The 21,754-nt window shown below is 35.3% G+C and overlaps 1 protein-coding gene across 1 annotated transcript in view; it reads right to left on the bottom strand.

The window, feature by feature from the left end:
• The window catches only part of ENPEP (glutamyl aminopeptidase), a 99,162-nt gene that overhangs the window by 12,064 nt on the left and 65,344 nt on the right, over positions 1–21,754 (bottom strand). Inside the window, exons 12-18 of the mRNA XM_019635984.1 lie at positions 15,541–15,677; positions 15,365–15,420; positions 8,266–8,416; positions 7,160–7,233; positions 6,946–7,050; positions 6,687–6,857; positions 4,542–4,682 (exon numbers count right to left, since the gene is read on the bottom strand). Of these exons, the coding sequence (XP_019491529.1) occupies positions 4,542–4,682; positions 6,687–6,857; positions 6,946–7,050; positions 7,160–7,233; positions 8,266–8,416; positions 15,365–15,420; positions 15,541–15,677 (835 nt within the window). The remainder of the gene's footprint in view (positions 1–4,541; positions 4,683–6,686; positions 6,858–6,945; positions 7,051–7,159; positions 7,234–8,265; positions 8,417–15,364; positions 15,421–15,540; positions 15,678–21,754) is intronic.

Here is a 21,754-nt window from a genome sequence, read left to right as displayed (position 1 = left end):
AATGGGAGAAGGTATTTGCCAACGATACATCTGATAAGGGGTTAATAGCTAAAATTCATAAAGAACTCATACAACTCAATACCAAAAAACACAAGGAATCCAATTAAAAAATGGGCTGAGGACATGAATAGACATTTCTCCAGAGGACATACAGATTACCAATAGACATATGAAAACATGCTCAATATCAGTAATCCTCAGAGAAATGCAAATAAAAACCACAATGAGCTATCTCCCCCACCTGTCACAATGGCTATCATCAATAGATCAACAAACAAATGTTGACGAGGAGGCAGAGAAAAGGAAACCCTCCTGCCCTCTTGGTGGGATTGCAAATTGGTGCAGCCAGTAGGGAAAACAGTATGGAGGTTTCTCAAAAAACTAAAAATAGAACTACCTTATTACCTAGCAATTCCACTTCTGAGTATTTATCTGAAGAAATCCAAAACACTAATTTGAGAAGATATATGCACCCCTATGTTCACTGCAGCACTACTCAACAATAGCCAAGATATGGAAGCAACCTAATTGCCCATCAGTAGTTGACTGGATAAAGAGGTGGTACATATATACACTGGAATATTATTCTGCCACAAAAGTGAATGAAATCTTACCATTTGCAGCAACATGGATAGATCTAGAGGGTATTATGCTAAGTAAAATAAGTCAGACAGAGAAAGATAAATACCATGTGATCTCACTTATATGTGGAATCTAAAAAGAACAAAATAGACGAACAAACAAAACAAAAACAGACTCATAGATACAGAGAACAAACTGATGGTTGCCAGAGGGGAAAGGGGATGGGGTGCTGGATGAAAAAGATGAAAACATTAAGAAATACAAATTGAGTTACAAAACAGTCACTGAGTTGTAAATTACAGCATAGAGAATATAGTCAGTAATAGTGCAACAACTATGTATAGTGCCAGGTGGGTTCTATATTAATCAGGGAATCACTGCATAAGTTATATAAATGTCTAACCACTATGCTGTACACCTGAAACTAATATAAAATAATATTGAATGTCAGTCAACTGTAACTGAAATAAAATATTTTTAAAAAAGACATGAAAAGAGGGGCCGTCCGAGTGCACCACTTGGTTAAGAGCTGGCTTGAGACACCAGAGGGCCCCAGTTCGGATCCCACATATGAGGGCCAGTGACACTGCCCTCTACAGCTAAGATGCTGAACAACAGCTCAACCTGGAGCTGGGCTGCCAAGAGTCGGCGACGGTGTAGGCTGCAGCCCCTGCTGCAGTGGGTTGCCATGGGCTACCGTGTGTAGCCAGCAGCCAGCGTGAGCGGCCCTCAAGCCGCCATGAGCGGCCGTCCAGAAGCTGACGACTGATCTGCGTCACCCGGGAAGAGAGCAATGATGGTGCCAACTTGGGCCAGTGAAGCAACGTCCTCCACAACCAGACTGAAGAACAAAAGGACAGCAACTTGTTTACCTGTCTGTTCCCCTTCCCCGATTCCCCAATGCTGTTACCCTCCCCCCAATTCCCCAATAAAATCTTTAAAAAAAAAATTAAAAAAAAAGACATCCACAATATAGGATGATGTAAAAAATGGGTATAAACCCATATGTGTCATATGATTCCATTTCTGTAATTAAACAGCCATAAATAATTACTTAAGAAAAAACGGGTTATTTCTAGGCGGTGAGATTATGGGTGGTTTTTGTATCCTTTTTGCTTACCTGCATCTCGTGCAAAATAATACATATGAGCTCATATTATAGTAAGTAAATAAGAATTTAAAAAAGGAAAAACACTAAGTTGCTATAATGATATTCTATAGATTCAAGGAAAGTCTGCTATTACAGGTAAGAAAACAATTTTTCTCAGTGACCTTCTATAATTTCCATAATATCCCTCTTCTCTTTTGTACTTAAGTACTAAAAATGAAAAGAACTAGCAGTGAATACATTGAATAAAGACTGCAACCACCTGTTATAAACACTAGAAGTATAACAAAGTATGTTCAGTCCCAAGAAACCAGTATCACATAAAGTGTAGCATTTAAGGAGAAATATGCTATATATTTATCATATTGATTACTTTTAAAACTAAAATAAGGATTTAAATATATCTTAAACATTATGAAAAATAATTATATGAAAATAATCTTCATGGACTTAATATTTGCACAAGTATAATGATGTTTCCCCAAATGAATGATTTTGATGCACACAAACTTTTAATTGTTTATTAAATTATTTTGTTTGTGAGATAGTGTTTAAATGGTTTCAGTTATGCCCCATCAACTTAATTTTTTCAGCTATAGTAATACATTAAAACCAAACTTTGTCATACTACACTATTGATTTATTGGGTTCATCTAACTTCACAGTTTCATCTAAGAGTTTAGTGGAATAAATAAAAGCGAAGAATGATTTCTGAAGTATCTTTGGAAGTTTGTGGTTAAGTCTCAAACTGGAAAGTGCATTAGTGGTGTGGCCACTAGTTGTCATGAAATCACATGACAAAAGCTTTGTAAAAAAGCAGTTTATTTATTTTAGGATGACAATAAATTGTTCAGAAGTGGAGGCAATAAAACCACTGATTTTGAAGTCTGTCTGGAAAACGTTCAAGAGTTTGGAAATACTTGGATAAAGCTTAGCTCATTTGTGTTCAATTTGTCTCATCCAATTTTAATGGGAAAATTCTATTTATTCAAAGTAACCATAATTAATATTGGGCATTCGTATGCGTGTGTGTGTCTGACATGTGGTTATTACACAACTTTATGTTTGAGGCTATTTGAAATAATACCTCATGAGAATTAGATCACTAGACTATGTAGAAATATTAAAAGCCTTGGGTGAGGATTTTGGAACTAGTTGGAAATAGTTTATCGATTTATTTTTCTTGAAAAAAAATCAGTATTTTGTCTAATAGATTTATTTTAAGGCCAGATGTTTATGACTTTTATGACAAGGTAACACTTGTTTTTCTCTACTTATTAATTTTTAAAGGGGAATAACAATAAACTAATTTTTTAGAAAGCAAAATGCATTATTTGAAATAAAAGAGCTATCCAAATAAATAGGCCCTGAGAAATACTTTATTTAAAAAACAATAAATGAATGGCCATTTTATTGTGCAAAATGAACATTATTTACTTATTTTTTCTCAATAATACAAAAGTAAACATTGTTCTTCATCTACATAGATTTCTTGCAGCATATACCAAAGAAAGTTTTATAGTCTTTTCAATTACAACAAAATACATAGTATTTGTCATTAGGCATATATCTTTCAAAATGGAAGGCATCATCGTGCATAAAATGAGCTGCTACACCCAATAACTTGTTCTGTATAGATAGGTTTATTAATTCTAAACCAAGCATTTTATTGAAACAACTATAAACAGATGGACAAAGCGTCATGTGCACATGGGAACTCACACATGTACCAATCAGTCTTCATAGAGATGGATGAGCAGTTACATTCAATCATTGCAAGAATAAAAAAGGCAAAAATGTATCACAAATAGCAAAAGCAATGTAGGCTATCCTGGTTGAGAGCTAGAGATATAATCTGGATCTGAGAATTATGAGAAATGTGAATCAACATAAAATGGCATTCTGGTGAGTTGTAGAGTAGAAAAGAGAATAGAAATAAAAGTTACAGTCGTTAGCATTTCTGATAAGGTAGTCAATGAGGCAGTGCTGATGGGAAGACAGAAGAGATTAGGAGGGGATAACTATTTCCTGCTGTGGAGATTACACATGGAAAGGTCTTTTAGTCAATGTTTTCACATATGTTTGGCATATATAATCTATATTATATTTTATATTCTGTCAAAGAAATATCTTTTTAATGGAAATAAGCATTAAATGTAGAGAATTAGGACCAAGAATAGCAATATTTCTTCTGTACAGGGCTGAAGAAATAAGAAATTGGGAAAGCATCTCTTTAGTTAATTTGCTATGTGTCATTTTAAAACTGTTATTGTCTGGGAAATATAGTTCCCTTTTAAGAACATTTCAACATACCTGAAGTTTAATTATCTGGTCAAGGGAGATAAAAGTTATCTCCATATAAGCTTAGTAAGATATAGGGCTCTAATTTGAACTCAGGTCCAGGAATTCTCATTTAGTTTTCATTAGATATCAATTGAGAACTAAATATGTGCCTGGTATTATGCTAGATGCTGGCACAACATGAAAAATTATATTAACTTGTTTTAACCAAACTAAAAATAATGTGATTTGGGTATCTCTCCAGATCTCAGATCAGGGCGAAACAATACTTTCCAAAAAAAATTATGTATTACAGAATTGTACACTTGAAACCTATGTAACTTTACTAACAATTGTCACCCCAATAAACTTTAATTAAAAAAAAGAAATTACGCTGAAAATTAATTAGTATATTGCTTTCCTGGAATGAAATACCATGATCCTTTACCTCTGATAATACGCTATTTCAGATACTGTGTTGATGTCAAAAGGAGTACAGTAAAGAGAAATGAAAGAACTTGTAGATAGTATCCAACAAAGAGAACAACAAACCATTATCTGATCATCTCACCTGTTGACTAGATATTCCCAGTTGAGTTGTATCCAGTTCCAGGCCATGGTCTTCCCATAGCTGTTATATGAGATATATCGGATGACTGTAAACACATCCTGAGTTTTAATAAGGTTTGAGTCCTTCAGTAAATCCAAATACCTAAGAGAAGCCAAAAATTCAAAATGAACTTTTAATGTTCACCCTTAGCTAAATTCCAATAGAGCATAGCTTTCATTCCTGTAATTCAGTTCTTGAGGCACCAACCAACAAAGATAATTAAATATGACAAATGATAAAACACAATTAAAAATTTTCTAACTTATTTAACTGTCTTTAAAAACCAACCTATGATTTGAGGACTAGTGATATATAAACTACAAGAACATTGAAAATTAAAATTACAGTAAAACCTTGGTTTGTGAGCCTAATTTGTTCCAGAGACTTCACTTGTTTACCACGTTAAAATGAATTAGAAATGTTTGCTCGTCTTGCAGAACACTCGCAAACCAAGTTACTTGCAATCCAAGGTTTTACTGTATTTTGAAAGTACTAAAAACAATAAAGATCACAATTTTAACTATTAACTAAAAGGTAACTGTATCTATTGAATAGAAGCACTTTACTTATTTACCTGTCATTGAACTATGAAAAAGGAGCAAGTTAAGGGAAAGTATTTATACTCTTAGTTTTTATGAAATAACAGTTAAACCTTATTTGTTCTTCCACAAATTGTAGGAAACAACCTCCTAATGTAACCTATATGGTTAGATTAGTTGGCTATAGTTATAGTATAATGTAAATAAGTCCAAATCAATAAATTGTGACAAAATCAATAGATTTTTATTAAATTTATGCCACGGCTGTATCTAAAGGGAATATCTCAACATGCCCTAGACCATTGAACTTCTAGAAACTGCACTGGAGTTGTGGACCCCTGAATTTTTGTGCAATTTATCTTTAACTCTCTAGTTCACAAGAGTCTTAGTAAGGCATCTAAGTACTTGCTAATTTTCTCATCAGATACAATCAGCACAATGACATCCAAGTAATTGATCAATGTGAGGTTTTGTAGACTGTCAAGATGATCAAGTTCTTGGTAGACTATCTTTGGGCAGTGAGCAGGAGAATCGACATATAACCCTGAGGCATGGTGGTGAAGGTGTACTGGTGACCCTGCCAGGTTAAAACAAACTGTTTCTGGTAGTCTTTACAAATTGGTTATTGCATTGTAGTTTGTAATTTACATTCTGCCTCTCCCACGAACCTATGAGTTGCTCAAGGATATATAGCATGTCTTACTCATTTTTAGTCCCACAATCTATATGCCTGTACATAGAAGGGACATCATTATTGTTGGTTAAATGAATTGAGTAAACTCAGAAACCACAACTAAGCAAAATAATGAATCAAGGCAGGAGTTAGTTGATTTGGGGCATAGGTGTAGAGTGGGAGAAGATACATAGATGAGCTTCAAGCAGTCATATCTTTTGAGTGGAATCTAAATATACTTTATTTATGTGTTATGCACATTGTGGCAGACACTCCTCTGCTCATAGAGACCAGTTTTGTTCTGGGCTTGGATCAAGGTATTCTTGATCCTAGGGAAGGTAGACTCCTACCTTAGCTCCAGAGTATCATGAAAGTAAAAGGAATTTAGATTCATCCTAGTCTACAAATGATCAACTGGTAGACCCAGTGTATCATCCAGAATGATCACATGTGACTCAGTTCTGGATTATGAGGGGGAGTGGAGATAGCTGACTTCTTAATATAAAAGACAGAGCCTTGTGAGAAGGAATTCTTTTGCTCCTGTCCTTCTTCCACTGAAAATATATGTTTGAAGACAAAATATTTGGATTTCTGAAAGTTATGAGTTATCCAACATGTTGAGGATGGCAGAGCAGAAAGGAAAAGAACCTAAGTCCTGGATGAAAATGTTAAACCACTGCACACAATTGAAAACTGTCTACCTCCAGAATTTTTTCATATGAGATTGCATTTCTTTATTGTTTAAACCACTATTTTATTTCTTGCAGGGAAAATAATTATAATAGATTTTCTTGGAAACATATCATACTTTAATTAGCATCTATAAGAGACTGTGACACATAAACCATGAAATACCATTGATAAAGTGAAAAAAAACTAACAACTCCAATTTACCTCGACAAAAGAGTAACATCCTTCACTGATGCTAACCCATACAGCAGTTTTTCTTTTTCTTGAGCTAACGATGTCTTCTGGTATTGATCAAGAGTGTAGTTCCATGAAGCCTCATTGCCAATGTTCTGCATTCCATACCGATATACCAGAAGTCTGAGATTTACAGGAACACTAGAAGAATAAACAGTGTTTCAGAGATTCCAATTTTTCGTTTCACAGTTTAAAGTCTTCTAGAATTGAAAACATGGTGAACAGTCACCTTCCAGTCCCATTTAGCCACTGCTGAAATAACCAAGAGGCATTGTCCAAGGCGTCTCTGTCTCCCATCTTGCACGCAAGTCCCAACACAGAGGCACGGAGTAACCTTAGAAAAGAAACACATACAAAGCTGGACCTTGAGCACTTTTCAACATATTTTAGAACACACTAACAGGTATACAATGAATGTTAGTTTTAAAAATGTAAGCAATAACTTTGTGAGGTGGTCTCCAGTATCATTCCATGCCAGGGAATCTGCAATGGGCTTCACTTGATTCCTGAAGTATTCCTGAAATAAAAGTACCATGTACAATGAGTAATAATTCATTATTTATCAACATGTCCTCATTTATTATAATCTACAGCCACATTCCCCTTCCCCTGTTGTGATATTCTTTCCTACTAGTTCAGAGAAATTTGGGCCTTTCCTCAGGAAAGGGATGTATTTAGTTTCTTATCACACTGCAATTTTGCTTCAATCCTGAAGATAAGACCATTCTGATTATTCTGTAGTGTTTATAAAACCTTGGGTAAGCCCCTTTTAACTTCCACTTCTTAATTAACATTTGTAAGAAATAGAATAACGATTGACATACTTACTGCACTAAGAATATTACTCTAGTATTGATGAAAAAATAATAATAATAACTAATATTTGTATATTGCCTTTGGATTACAAAGGATGTTTATATTATATGATCCTCACTATCTCATTACCATAGGCAGCCAAACACTGACACACTGACATTCCTATTGCACAAAGGAAATTAAGACAAATATTAAATCATTTGTCCAAGTTCTTTCATTCACTAAGTAAAAGAGCTAGAGATTTGAATCCAAAATTTGTTTAAAATTACAAGTGTTTTGCCAAAGTGCTACAGAAATCACAAAGCAAAGTATTTAGAATCACAATCTTATAATAAAATCTCAATGTGGAAATAACAGCAGTAAGAATAAAGAAATATAATGTTATATTTTGGTGAGAATAAATTCATTTTGACTTAGATAAAGCCATTAAAAATAGGATCTAGTTAGTATGGTTTAAAATGTCTATTTTAAATAAAATATTGATTATTGTATTCCTTATAACACTAAAATATATCTTTAAGTGGCATACTGAACCAGAAATACTGATACATTTCAAGTCGAAAAAATAAATAGCATCTCTTTGCTTTGACTAGTTAAGTGATTGTACTTTCCCTTGATTTCACTTGGAAGGCAGATATGCTTTTGTGTCTTCCAGGAGCTTCTTCTCTCAGAAATCTTCCTGTTCTGCTAATGGCTAAACATTTACTTTCATAAAATATACCATTAACATCACCTCAATCAAAGGATATAGCTCTTTATCATCTTCAAACATGCTAATGATGTAGGTTATAGCTGAAATGACTCTCTGCCATGGTAAAAAATCCTTTTCCATTTGGAGATACTTGGTCAAGTTCAGGGCCACCTTATAATCTAGAAGATCAGCTCTAAGAAAGGAAAAAAAAACTCCACAGTTAATTAAAAAAAATTATTTTCCATTTGCCTGAAAGAACTAATATGGGATTACAGAATTCAATGCTAATGCAATTCTTTCTGTTACATGATTAAGAAAAATGCATGTATTGTTGAAGCCCAATCAAAGAGGTTTATTCTTAATGATGTATTATACTTTCAAACATTCAATAGTAAAGAGGAAGACAAAACAATAAGACATACACCATTATAAATGTATCTTATTGAAATTATTTGCATTTTATATAGAAGAAACATGAATGACAGTACTCGAATCATGAATGCTTACAACTTTCCAATTGAGCTTATATTTCCCATTAAAACATCTCCTTTTTTTACATTTCCCCATAATATGACTAAATAAAAATAGATTCTGTTCCTCCAGAAAATATGAAGTTACTTTTGGCATTTCAAAGTTTAAATAATCTAATTTCTTCCTCCTTAGAAGGGATTCTAGAACCTCTTGAAATCATGCTCTTAGAAATCTGTTATGCTTCAAATTTTAGCCTAGGTTTTGGAAAGAGTTTTACATGGGAATTCTGTTTTTCCAAATTACACTTAGGAAGTTTAAATTAAAGAATACACTTTAAATTATGAAATTAGTAATACTGATGCATTGAGGGCTTTTATGTTTGAGGTCATTTTATGAATGAAGAATGTAATTATATCTTGAATTCTCCCCCAAGAGTTTGATTAGTGGGTGAACTAATATTGGAGAAGTAAATAAGGATAAAAATCTTTGGCATCATATGATTTTTAGTAAAGAGAGATAACACAGAGTTTTCAGTTCAGAGGGCTAATTTCTCCTATTTTTCTCAGTTCAAGGTCTGATTTGGAAGGATTTATATTTTGGAGCATTCAGCCTCCCTTAATAAAAGTATAAACAATATTGAGAAATGGAATGTTTTATTGAGACTGTTAAGTGAAAAAATGTCGAATTCTTTGTTGCTATTTGAAACTTGATGATTTTCTAATTTTAATGATTCTCCATTTTCCCGGTAGGTAGAGCAGCAACTATGTCCAGTTAATATTTTCTTAGGATATTTATGAGGAAAGTTGTTGCTGTGAGGATCAAATTAGCAAAGAGATTAAGTTTAGGGAGAATGACAGATGACTTGGTCAGAATTCAAGTGGGCTGGACATTTCTGGCAGATGAAAAAGTTAGAAGGTTCTTGGTTACAAGGACCAGAAAAATTGGCTTATTGGGTAGCATAAATGGAAGTAAGGAGGGCATCTGATGATACACAGGTTAGAAGCCCTGACTAAATACTGCGTACTCAAATGCTGAAAAATCAATATCCATCCTAGTGTCTTATTTTTCCAGCACACTTGATAGCTATGCAATAGTTTCACTTTGGTACCACTTGTTTTCTTTAAGTCTGAGTCATGTGGTCAGAACACTGGCCTGGGAGTAAATTTTTTATGTTTGATTTATAGAGAAAAATATTTTGAGGATTAAGCTGATATCCTTTTCATTTCCCACAAATCATGTTACTCTGCAGCTCTTACCCATGGAATCAATGGTATTCGATACTTCAGAGGAAAAGCAGTATCATTTACAATTACGATTCTCAAATGTTAGCATATATCAGCAACACTGGAAAGTTGGTTAAATCACAAGTCTTGGGTCCCATTCTCAGAATTTCTGATTCAGTGGGTCTGGAATAGGGCCTAAGATTTTGCATTTCTCACAGGTTGCTAGGCAATGCTGATTTTGCTGGGACTACATGTGCAGAACTGTTTTTTAGAACAAAGACATCTATAGTGCCCCTCCTAGATCGCTTTATAGCACTAGGTTGGTTCACAGCTCTTCTTCAGAGAATAGCCCTTGTTCAAATATATCTATCTTGCCTAAGAGGTTATGCAACTGCTACTCCTGACCATTAATTGTCTGACTCAGGAATGCAACAAGCCAGCCAGGGTCCCTCAAGTTGGACCCACTTTGTGGTACAATTCATAGCTTCCTAGTAGATTCTGGCAGATCCAGACTCTGGATGAGACCATATTGTTGCTCAGCTTTTCTCTATCTTGCACTCCCTATCTCAAGAGATAACCACATGTTCTCTCTCAATAACCACATGTACAAGAACCCCCATCTCACACTCTGCTTCTAGGGAACTCAACCTAAGACAGCATTTTTATTCAACTTTGAGTATCAAGTTCCGTTTCTTTTTAAATGCATGGCAAATAGCAGTTCTGAAAGCCAGACTTCATTGAGAATTTTATTTCTTCACAATCTCCCATTTATATAGTGAAAACCCAGGCTGAGGGACTTAAATCATAGAATTTTCCTATAATTCATAGTGTAGAGAGGATGGAGGCAATAGCTTAAAGTTCCTACCAAACTCAATGGAGAAGAAGAGGAAAAAGAGGTCCTATAAAGGGAAATCTTGGGCGGAGGCACACAGGAAGTTTGGGGAATCTTGTACCAAAAGATTTGTTTTGGCTTCCCTGGGTGTGACCTGGAAAGCCCGAATAGTCCTCAGAGAAACCTGGGTTAAGCATATTGTCTTGTTAAACATGGCTCTTGAATGGGACAGTAGAATGGTCGAGAGAGGTGCCTGGGTGGATGCAAATGACCCCACATGCTCATGTTCAGCCAAACCTTCAGGTGGTGTGGAGAGTTTTGGAAAGTTCTCATGTATCTGGTCTCTCATCGTTAACTCGTCAGTTAAATTCAGATTTCTGGCTTAAAATGTCTCTTTGCAATCAACTACATCCTTTTTGATCTTTCCCCATTCCCCTACTTCTCCCTTCTTTTAAAGGGCTCTCCACAAGGAGGTGGGACAGTTGCTTATCCAGTTCTGTGTTGTCCGCTGCTCACATGAGCAAACACCTATAAAATGGCAAAACTAGTGTACCTAGAGGGCTGTAATCTTGGCATGACTGATGTTCATCTGGTGGTTTTCATTTGCTAACCTGGTCCTACCTTGGATATGATTGGAGCCACTGCTCCTCAAAGCCTGGCTAGAATTCTGTATGTATCATTAGCTTAGGTGCTGTTTTAAGCTGTCATCTCTGCCATTCTCTCACCCAGGGACTCCTGCTCCCACCCATGGGCTTGTTAGCCACCAGTCTCCATTTTCCCTTATGTTATTTTTCACCCCTCTCCTGGGTTGAGCACACAGTGGGCAGCACAGCACAATATAAGCTATTGAAAAGGATAAAACCTACCACAACAGGTGTACAACAAAGGATTATTTCTGTCTCAGTTGTGGCAAGGCCCCCAAACCAGGCCCCTTGGCCTACGCTCCAAAGTAAGATGCAGGCCCACCAAACTGGGACTAACATGGTCAGAAACAGGCTTTGTGACCCTTAGCTGATAACCTACCACCATCCTAATAAAGAGGCTGGAGCAGGTAAGGGGAAAATAGTGACATTTTAGAAGAGGACTTTTGGGAGTGCTGTCAGTATGCTGTGAGGCCATGTCCCCTCACATCAAGCCTAAGAAAGGGGCCTTGAATAGGACCACTTGAAGAATCTTATCTATGTGTCCTGGAGCTTGGAGGCATAGCGGTCTGGTGTCTGATACCCCAAGAAATCGAAAGGCTGAGAGGCTATGGTTGGCTAGTGGTTGGCTCTGACCTCAGAGTGAAGAGATGGGACTGCATGGGGCAGCCTGCCCTTCAGACTTTGTCGGGGCAAAGAATACATGAATGCTTGCTATGGACCAGAAGTGGGTCGGAGGTGTTCCCTTGCTCCTCATGAGAACTGCAGGGGAAGTACCCTTGGCCATGAAATAGGTGTGAGCAGCAAAAGCACCATGAAAATGCCACTTGAGGAAGAGTCAGTGTTAGTCATTTACAAGGTTCAGAGAGGACCCAAAGTAGAAAGCATGTCAGGATCTTTCCTGTCTTCATCTGCTCTCCTTGCCTTAATGCTGGAGGAACCCAATGGAAGCATAATGAGTGAGAAGTAGAAGTTCCACGCAGGGAAATGGAGAGGGAATCAAGCACATCGGCAGCTGGCCAGAGACGGGGGCTGGGAGAGACTTTAAATGAAGTTGAAAACTTTGATGATTTCACTGGGCGGGGCATATAATCAAATGGAGCCTGTTTGCAGGACTCAAAGTGACTGGGGAATTTTTACTCCTTATCTCAACAAATGTGTCCAGCTGGATATTCCATCCAGGGCAGTAAGCGTGCTAGCTCCTCAGATTTGGGGACAGGGAAGTTAAGCATACAGTCATTTTTAGATGCACCCTTTTAGTCCTGCTTGTGAAACATAATAGTTACATTTCTTTTTGAACACCTGAGTAAAACAGTGTAAATTCTGATCCTACCACAGGCACTTATCTATTTAACTACATATTTCTCCTCTTTTCCTCTTAAAGTTTCAGAGCGATCTGGATTAATCTCTGATCAACACTGGTGGAGTCTGTTCCTCTCTGATTCTTGTTTTTGTCATGTGTTGCCGAAGGAAATTGGATGGTAGCTCAATAGCTAAGGTCATAGCTCAGGCATTTTCCAGATTGGTTGTTGTGTGGTTCTACATATTTTTTGGTTTTCAATTTTTTTCACTTTCTTTCTTTCTGCAGCTCTTCAAATTTTCATGGGACTATAGCCAAGGAGTTGAGCAAATGCGAGAAAGTCTTTCACTGTGTGAGTTATTTGCTTTGCACAATGTCTCAGAGAGAACTCTTCAAGAGGCTTTCACTTCTTAAAGCAAAAAGAGTTGTTTGCAGTGCGTTGTGATGAAAATTAAGCTATAAAGACATTATGGTTTTGTGCAATTTTTAACAGCTAAGATACTAAACTGTGGAAAAGGTCATTATGCATTCACAGGAGAGTTTTCCTGAAAAAAATTCTAAATGGTTCTATTAGGTTTCAAAATATTGATCATCTTCTTTCACCACTTAATTTCCCGGGTCTATACAGTGCCTTGTACAGAGTAGGTGCTCAATTAATATTTATAATGCTTGACTTACATACCATCATATAATGAAAATACAGTAGTTCCCCCTTATCCATGGGGAATATGTTCCAAGACCCCCTGATGGATGTCTGAAACCATGGAGAATACCAAACCTTATAGAAACTATTTTTTCCTATACTTACATACCTGTGATAAAGTTTAATTTACAAATTAGGCAAAATAATAGATTAACAACAACTAATAATAAAATATAACAATTATAACAATATACTGTAATAAAAGTTAAGTGAATGTGATGTTATTAAGTAAAATTAGGGTTACTTAAATACAATCACTGTGATACTGCATCAGTCAATCTGATAACACAAACAGCTACTAAGTGACTAATAGGCAGGTAGCACATACAGTGTGGACATGCTAGACAAAGGGATAACTCCTTTCCTGAGTGGAGCGGGACAGTGCAAGATTTCATCACATTCCTTGGAACGGCACACAATTTAAAACTTACGAATAATTGTTTATTTCTGTAATTTTCCATCTAATATTTTCAGACTGCAGTTGACTGCAGGTAACTGAAACTGCAGAAAGCAAAATCGCGAATAAGGGGAGACTACTATAATTAATCTGCTATGTATCTAGGAGATTAAACATAGAGATTCACTGAAGGGAATCATATTGTCTATCCCCTACCAAGGGAATCTAGATTACAAATTCAGAAGAGCTTTTCTAAATGCTTCATTGTTGCTACTAATCAATGGTAGATGCTTTTTTGTCAAGTAATACAATTTATTGAGCACTTATTATAGGCCAATGTTTTGGGTGCTTTATGTGATTACCGCACATATTCCTCAAGAGTCTTATAAGAGTATCTCCATCTTACTAATAAGAAAATTGAGCCAGAGAGAGGGTAAGGAACTTACTCAAGGTCATAGAGAACCGGAATTTTAATCTGGTTTGAAAAGCTGTTTTTTAACCCTATAAATTCCCTTCTTAAAAAATTTCAAGGTTTTCTGATGTCCAGTAGCCTATCTGTGTAAAATAGTTCTCCCATGCCTTTAGTGGTGTTATGCAATCCTTCCAGCCACATATTCAGCTCATATTTAATGAGCATCTATAATGGGCCAGGCACAGTCAGGAGCTAGGGATAAAGTGAATAGGACCATGATCTGGGTGTCTACCCTCATGAAAATTAGTTTGGTGGGTGAGATGGACAGTTAATAAGCAATGGAAATATAATATTGTGGGGAAATATAGGGTTCCATAAAAAGGATGCCCAACCCAGACAAGGGGCCATTGGGGGCTTCCTGAGGAAGTAGCATCTCATTCTCACTACATTGCTCATACCTAGGATGAGACCACTACACAACTAGCAAAACAAGTCAGCTGTGTCCCTAGTTTCTATAGACATGCCAGAAATTTAACAAATAACGGTTGAGTTACTGGTGTTAGAATACCTGAAAAAACAAAACAAAACCCTACGGTTAATTACTCCTCCATTCCCCCAATCTATGTTGATTATTATTTTTTTAAGTTTAGGTTACCTTCAGGCCATGAAAAAGAAAATTGTCAAATTTCCTAAATGGTATCTTAATTCTAACCAATCCTAGAGCACCATGTCTCATTCTTCTTACCACTGTGACCTGAACAAGATTTGATGACTTTAGCCATTAAAATATTTTAATAGGCTTTGGTCTATTGAAGTCATGAAACATGTTGTTTGTCTTTTTATTAAACCAAATTATGAAGGGGTACTTTTAAACATTTGTAAATGTCACACCTAATTAGCTCAAGGACTTTGATATAGACGAGCCCTACTCAAAGTCAATAGGGTAGGTGAGTTTGTATATGTATGTTAAAGGTTAATATCAGTATTTTGGTTATAAAGTTCATCTGAGCTTTAAAAAAGTTAAAGAAAACAATAATATTATAAATGATGGCTTTAGATATTCTAAATTAAAATTACTTCTTGAATTTTGTTGTAATTCATTAAAAATTCATATGACAAAATCCAAACTATTTTAAATGATCTATCTCATTCCAAAACCCACCTTGCCAAGGCAAAAGCATCATCAATAAAACTTGCACGATCAGCAGAAGAAAATCCCTGGGAAGAGGAAGAAAAAGAAGTAAGATTCTTAAAGCAATGTGTGTGGGAAAATTAATATCATTGAGATGTTCTTCTTAGAACAAAAATAAAATAATTCACAGTCATAGCTGCTCTTACCATGTTGTTGGAAGAAAGATCGGTAGCTATCCTGTACCAAGTTGGTTCTTCATAATTTACACGATAAAACCCAATATGATCTGGGTTTATTTTGAGAAAAGCATTTCCACTAGGATTAGAAGGGTTCAAAGTGATTCCTGTGGTAGTAAATAAACACTAATGAGAAACATATTTGCATATATTGTAAACATAGAGAAATTAGACCCAGAGGGTAAAAAGAAAAGAAATATTAGCTCAAAGAGACAAGTTTGATTTTGATCCAAAGCCCCAAAGTCTAATTCTTATTTAGTTGCCCAACTTTAGAATGTCTCTGTAGTGCATTAGCTGAAAAAGAAATAAGTAATGTAAATAAGTTTCTTATGATTTGTGACTTACACTTCTTACTGGCAGAAGCTTTCAAAATGGGTAAAAGAATTTTGTGCTTATCACTCATTCAATAAAAGAAAACAATACCTAAAAACAAAGAAGTCCATGCTTTTTTGGGGGTCGTTCATGTATTCATGATGGAATAATTACACAAAGAATATTTACTGGGGCATTCTGGGGAGGGGACGAAAATGTAAACATTTAAAAAATACTTTGTTTATTAAAATCAACATTCAAATTGATGGAAATGGCTATTGCTAAGCAGAATAACGATTTGAGAATCAGTAACACTTTTAAAATGTCAAGAAGACTTGCAATAGAACTGAAATCCAAACACAACATTCTTGATTTTATAATCCATTTCAGACTTGCTCTTCCAATTTTATTTATCTTTGTAAAGTCTTATACATCCTTATTTCAATTGATTACATCAATGCTTTTTCATCAGTGGATTTACCAAATTAACTTTCTTTCTAAAGTAGCATCCACTATTTACATAAGGATCTAGTAAATAAATTTTAGAAGCTCAACATTGAAGAAACAGAGACATGTTTTAGGTTAAAAAATTCCTTAAAATAATAGCTATGCTCTGACATGACTAGATTTGTTAGGAATACTCCTATGCTTTTTAATTTATATATTCTTTTGTTTGCATAGACAATTTAAATAAGGGTGTGGGATTACTTAGTATATTTGAGGAATTGCAAATAGTTTAATGTAATGACAGTGTAGGCTGTGATATTAGAAGACAGGAGATGAGGCTGGAAACAAAGGCTGAGTTTCAAGGTGAAGAACCACATGTCATGTTAAGGAATACATCTTCTGTTAACTTTTTTTTTTTTTTTTGCTTTTTAAATTAAAATTTAAATTTATTGGGGTGACACTGGTTAATAAAATTATACAGGTTTCCAGTGTATAATTCTATAATATATCATTTGTAGATTGCATTGTGTTCACACCCAAAGTTAAATCTCCTTTTGTCACCATATATTTGAACCCCTTTATTCTTTTCTATTTCCCTCACTCCCTCCTTTCTCTCTGGTAACCACTAAACTATTGTTTGTGTCTGAGTTTTTGTTTGTTTGTCTTCGTTTGTTGCTTTCAGTTTTATATCCTACATATAGGTGACATCATATGGTTCTTGACTTTTTCTGTCTGACTTATTTCTCTTAGCATGATATTCTCAATATCCATCCATGTTGTCACAAATAGCAGTGTTTCATCTTTTCTAGTGGTTGTTTAATATTCTATTGTATACAGAGAGTGCCAGAAAATGCATACACATTTAAAAAGGAAAAAACTATGTTAAAATTGTAATAGTATATACAGATAACAAAAAGTAAATACAAATCACGTTTGACTTCTGCAATTATAAGAGGTGTTCAAACCAGTGCAATTTTAATACAGTTTTTTTTCTTTCTTAAAATGTGTATACATTTTTTTTGCACCCTCTGTATATGTGCTACATCTTCTTTATCCAATCATCTGTCAAAGGACACTTTGGTTGTTTCCATGATGGAGAAGATTTTTAAGCAGGGAAACAACATGTTCAAGTCTGTTTTCTAGAAAAATAATTTTGATAGTGGTATGGAAGACATATTAGACAGAGATTCTAGAGTCTATTGTAATAATGTAGGGCAAGAGAGAATGAGGGCTTACATTAAGGTGTAGATGATGAAAATAGAAAGGAGATGATGTATTCAAGAGAAACATCACAGGTAAAAATCAACACAATTCTTTTTCTGTCTTGATGTGGATAGTTAGAGAGGAAAATGTCTTGCATGATTGGATGAATAATGGTGTTGCCAGTAGAGAATAGAGGGAAATGAGTCAGTTTTGGAGGAAAAAATGATTTAAATTTTGGACATGTTTGCAAGGTTTGGAAGATATCCAAGACACAGTAGTTTTTCATCATATATTTGTACGCTCTTCAACAAGACAATACGTTTCTTTAGGACCTTTCAGAGTAGCTACTTGACAAATTATAAACCTTTACCTCACTCATGTAGTATTTATCTTTCTTTGTCATTCTCCCATGGACAAGTTGTTAAAAGGAAGCTAATCTTTTGGCAACCGTATACTTCGAATGTTTGTATCAAGAGGAGAGCCTCTTGCTAAGCACTGAGCCATGTGTTACAGGAGAAAGCACAGAAACTTTTGAGTCTGACAGATCTAGGATAAAAATCCTTGCTCTATGAATTACTAGCTGTTTGATCTTGGCCAAATCACTTGACCTCTCTGTGTCCCAGTTCACTATGAGGGAAACAGGGATAAAGATCCTTCACAGGGCTTTTGTGAAGATTAAATAAAATAACATAGGTAAAGTGTTGGTCATATAGTTATGTGTCCAACAGATGGTAGCTATCCCATTATAATGAAAGAGGATATGCTGCCAGTTCTATAAATAGCGAAGCAAATATAAATAACATTGAGAAGTTCCTGGCAATCCATCTAAATACTGCAGTATTTTAGTGTGCTTTATATATACCTAGTTAAGCCTGTCTAGAGTTACTGTGATTTTTCTCACTTTATAAATGAGGAAGTTGAGATCCAGGAAATTAGTAGTTAGAGACTTTCCAAGTTCATGCTACTTTCAGAACAGTTGTCAATGGCAAAATACTGTTGGGTTGTTTAGTTACATAATGAAGTAAGTAGGACTAAAATATTGATGCCTATTCCAGATGGTGCATAGAAGTAACATTATGTTTTTAATCTTTGTGTGTGTGTGTGTGTGTGTGTGTGTGTGTGTGTATGGAAGATACACACAATACACAATACACATAATGGAACTTTACTGTTTTTATGATTAGTAATCCTTTTCATTTGAAATTATATTGTAAACATCTTGTAATTTTGTTTTATATAAATAAAAATGGAAATTTAATGATCATATAATACTCTTATAAATAGCTTTATTTTGCTTCTTGCTAATTTTATGCACCTCTAAATGCAATAATTAGACTCCCCTGTTAATGCAATATGTAAAGCTATCACAGCTTGGTGACATCTCTGAAATAATCGGTCGACCTGAACTCTCTTTACCCTATTAAGTAAACGTTCTTCCTGGGAAGAGAAAATCTAATTAGCTGACATGCTCATTCTGGTTCTCCTTGGTCAGTATATTTTTATTCGTGTAAATTAACAAATTAACATTCTTATATGTTTGGTTTATGTGAATAAATACTCCAAGATTTGGTTGACCAGGGAGGACTTGCTGAAATGGAGCTTCTGAACCTGCAAAACTGAATCCATAATGATCCAATCAAAATTCAACATTCCATGAGGCTCAGCTTGAAAGAATGAAGAAAATCTCTTATCCTCTCTTTGTTATTAAATGTAAAGATATATTCCCATCATTATTTTGATATAAAATATTTACATAGAACTACTATCAAATTTTAGCAATAGCCTATTTATAGGGTAGTCAGAATTTGGCTATCTAAACCATCCAGAATGGATCCTCTAATCTAAGAATTATGAAGACATCACAAAGTCTATACCTTTTCCTATGCCCTAGACCCTATGTGTTTAGGAATGCCTATTTTAAAATATTATGTGTTAGCAAGATTTGTTATACAATATTATACGTTAATCTTCAATTCTTCTAAATGTTAGAAAGCAGCAGATTAACAACAAAAAGGTGGTATATTACTAAAGGTAGATGTACTGACAGTAGCCAAAATAGTAGCTGATACAAAAGATAGAGAGATAATTAAAGAATGCACAGGTAACCTCTAAAAGCACAGCAGTGTGGGACGTAAGCCTTCATTAAACAGCAACTTCATAAACCCTTAGCAAGTCTTGGGATATGCACAGCACTTTGCTGGGAATAGGATGGGCAGGAGACAAGGAGTATGTTGTGTAAATTGTAGCTTCAAGGAACTTATGCTTTACTTAAAAAAGAAGACAGAGCATATTAAGCTTAAACAACAATGATGATGTTTAAAATATAAAGGAATAATGCTAGGAATAAGGATGAATGAAACTGACAGCATAAAATATATTATAGATGGCAAGAAGACAGATTTTTCATGGCAAGTTAGAATGTCCAGTGATCAAGTCTCTCTTCCTTTGCTGCAAATAACATGTTTATTTTTTTTAACATTTAAAATATTATGTACAATAAAAATGTAAATAAAAGACTTTGTGGGGGGCGGGGGGGGGGAGTCCCACCATTGCCTGGGAAATTTCCAACTGATGAATCATCAAAGAAACCAAGAGGAGAGAGGTAAGGCTGGTAACCTGAGCTCACTGCCCATCCTGTACACTCAGGACTTGATCATCATCTGTGCGCTGAGCTGAGAGCTGAAGATGTCCCCAAACAGGAAACAGGAACTTAGCGCATAGCCTAAGAATGGAGCGGGCACTTTGAAGTAGGAAGGGATGTCTAGTTTGCTTCTGGCTAAGTGACAAGTCATGATTCTGAAGTTTCAGATAAAAATAAGTCTGTCATCAAAGCTTGGTGGACATTAGATCTCATTCATTCAATAAACAATTACTAGGTACTTGCAGGAGATATACAACCAGCACCACCACCACCACAAAAAATAAGCTCCATTTCCTCAAGGAATATTCTATGGGGAGGGGAGAGACAGATAAGTCAATAGTTATAGCAAAAAAGAAAAAAAAATAGTGTTAACTGTAATGACAGAGAGATAAAGGACTTGCTGTGAGAGCCCTCAGCTCTCTCACTTGCATACTAGCATACTCTGTCCCGGGCACAATTCCCGTCTACACTTGGTGAAGCCTATTACCCATTTAAACTCTACTTTCAGCCCCCCAAACTCTAAACCTAGATGTCTTTTTCTTTAGTAACTTTTCCTGAACCCCCAAATCAAGCCCAGGGCTTCTCCAATGAGCGCCCTTGACTATTACCACATGAAGCACTTATGACACAGTTTTATATTTCCCTGCTGACCCGTCAGCACCCTTCCGAGACAGTAAGTGCCACAGGATAAAGATTGAGCTTTTTTTCCTCAGTATTGTCTCCGTGCCTATCCCTGTGTCTGGTGCATAAGGTAGTTCTCAATACATACTTGCTTTGAAAGAACTAATTAGTTAATTATTAAATTTATTATTCAAATATGCTGTCTAATATATACGTAATACATCTAAGAAAAATGTTTATTGTTGCTAACTCTTAAAATTTATTTTATGAAGCACCTGAGTAAGCTTTAGTTATCTAGAAAATTCACTTGTATGGAAAACTTATTCCATGGAAATGCTGGGTAAATTGTGTTAGTGTAAATGAAACATTCATGCTTTTAAATTTGTAAACAGCAAATCAAGCAGCTTCCAAGACATTCTTCCAACCCTCAATTAACCAATGGTGACCAATGGGGAAAATCTGCAGTAATAGTTAAACCAAATCCACTGAAAACCTCCCAATGAAATCCTAGCCTTATCTCACCTTTTATCAGTGCTATTACACCTTTTTAAAGGTGACTTTGTTTCTGTCTTCTCCATTTTCCTGTGGCAAATGTGCTTATGAATAAGAAAATGGTCAGAAGACTGATCAGGAAAGACAGAGCATGGTACTTAAACACAACATAATCACATAAAATACCAAGAGAAAATGGCATTGACTTGGGAATTCTGGGAAAATTAAGGGGACTTGTGGATCACAACACTTCTTGTAATTGTTAGCATAAGTGACCAAGAGAAAGTTTTGTTGTGAAACCAATAGAAAGGGGTCTCACCTTGACAATAGCAAAGCTGGTAGAGATTATAGTAAAAATAAAAAATCACAGAAGACTTTGTAATGAAAGTAAAATACCCCAAAGGTGAAAAAAATACCCCCCAGAATCCACACAAAAACTTGTACACAAATGTTTATAGCAGCATTATT

The sequence above is a fragment of the Hipposideros armiger genome, unplaced genomic scaffold (genome assembly GCF_001890085.2).
Source record: "Hipposideros armiger isolate ML-2016 unplaced genomic scaffold, ASM189008v1 scaffold_26, whole genome shotgun sequence".
In the NCBI taxonomy this organism is placed as follows: Eukaryota; Metazoa; Chordata; class Mammalia; order Chiroptera; family Hipposideridae; genus Hipposideros; species Hipposideros armiger.
The sequence above is the reverse complement of the archived record's forward strand: the minus strand, read 5'-3'. Positions and strand labels throughout refer to the sequence as shown.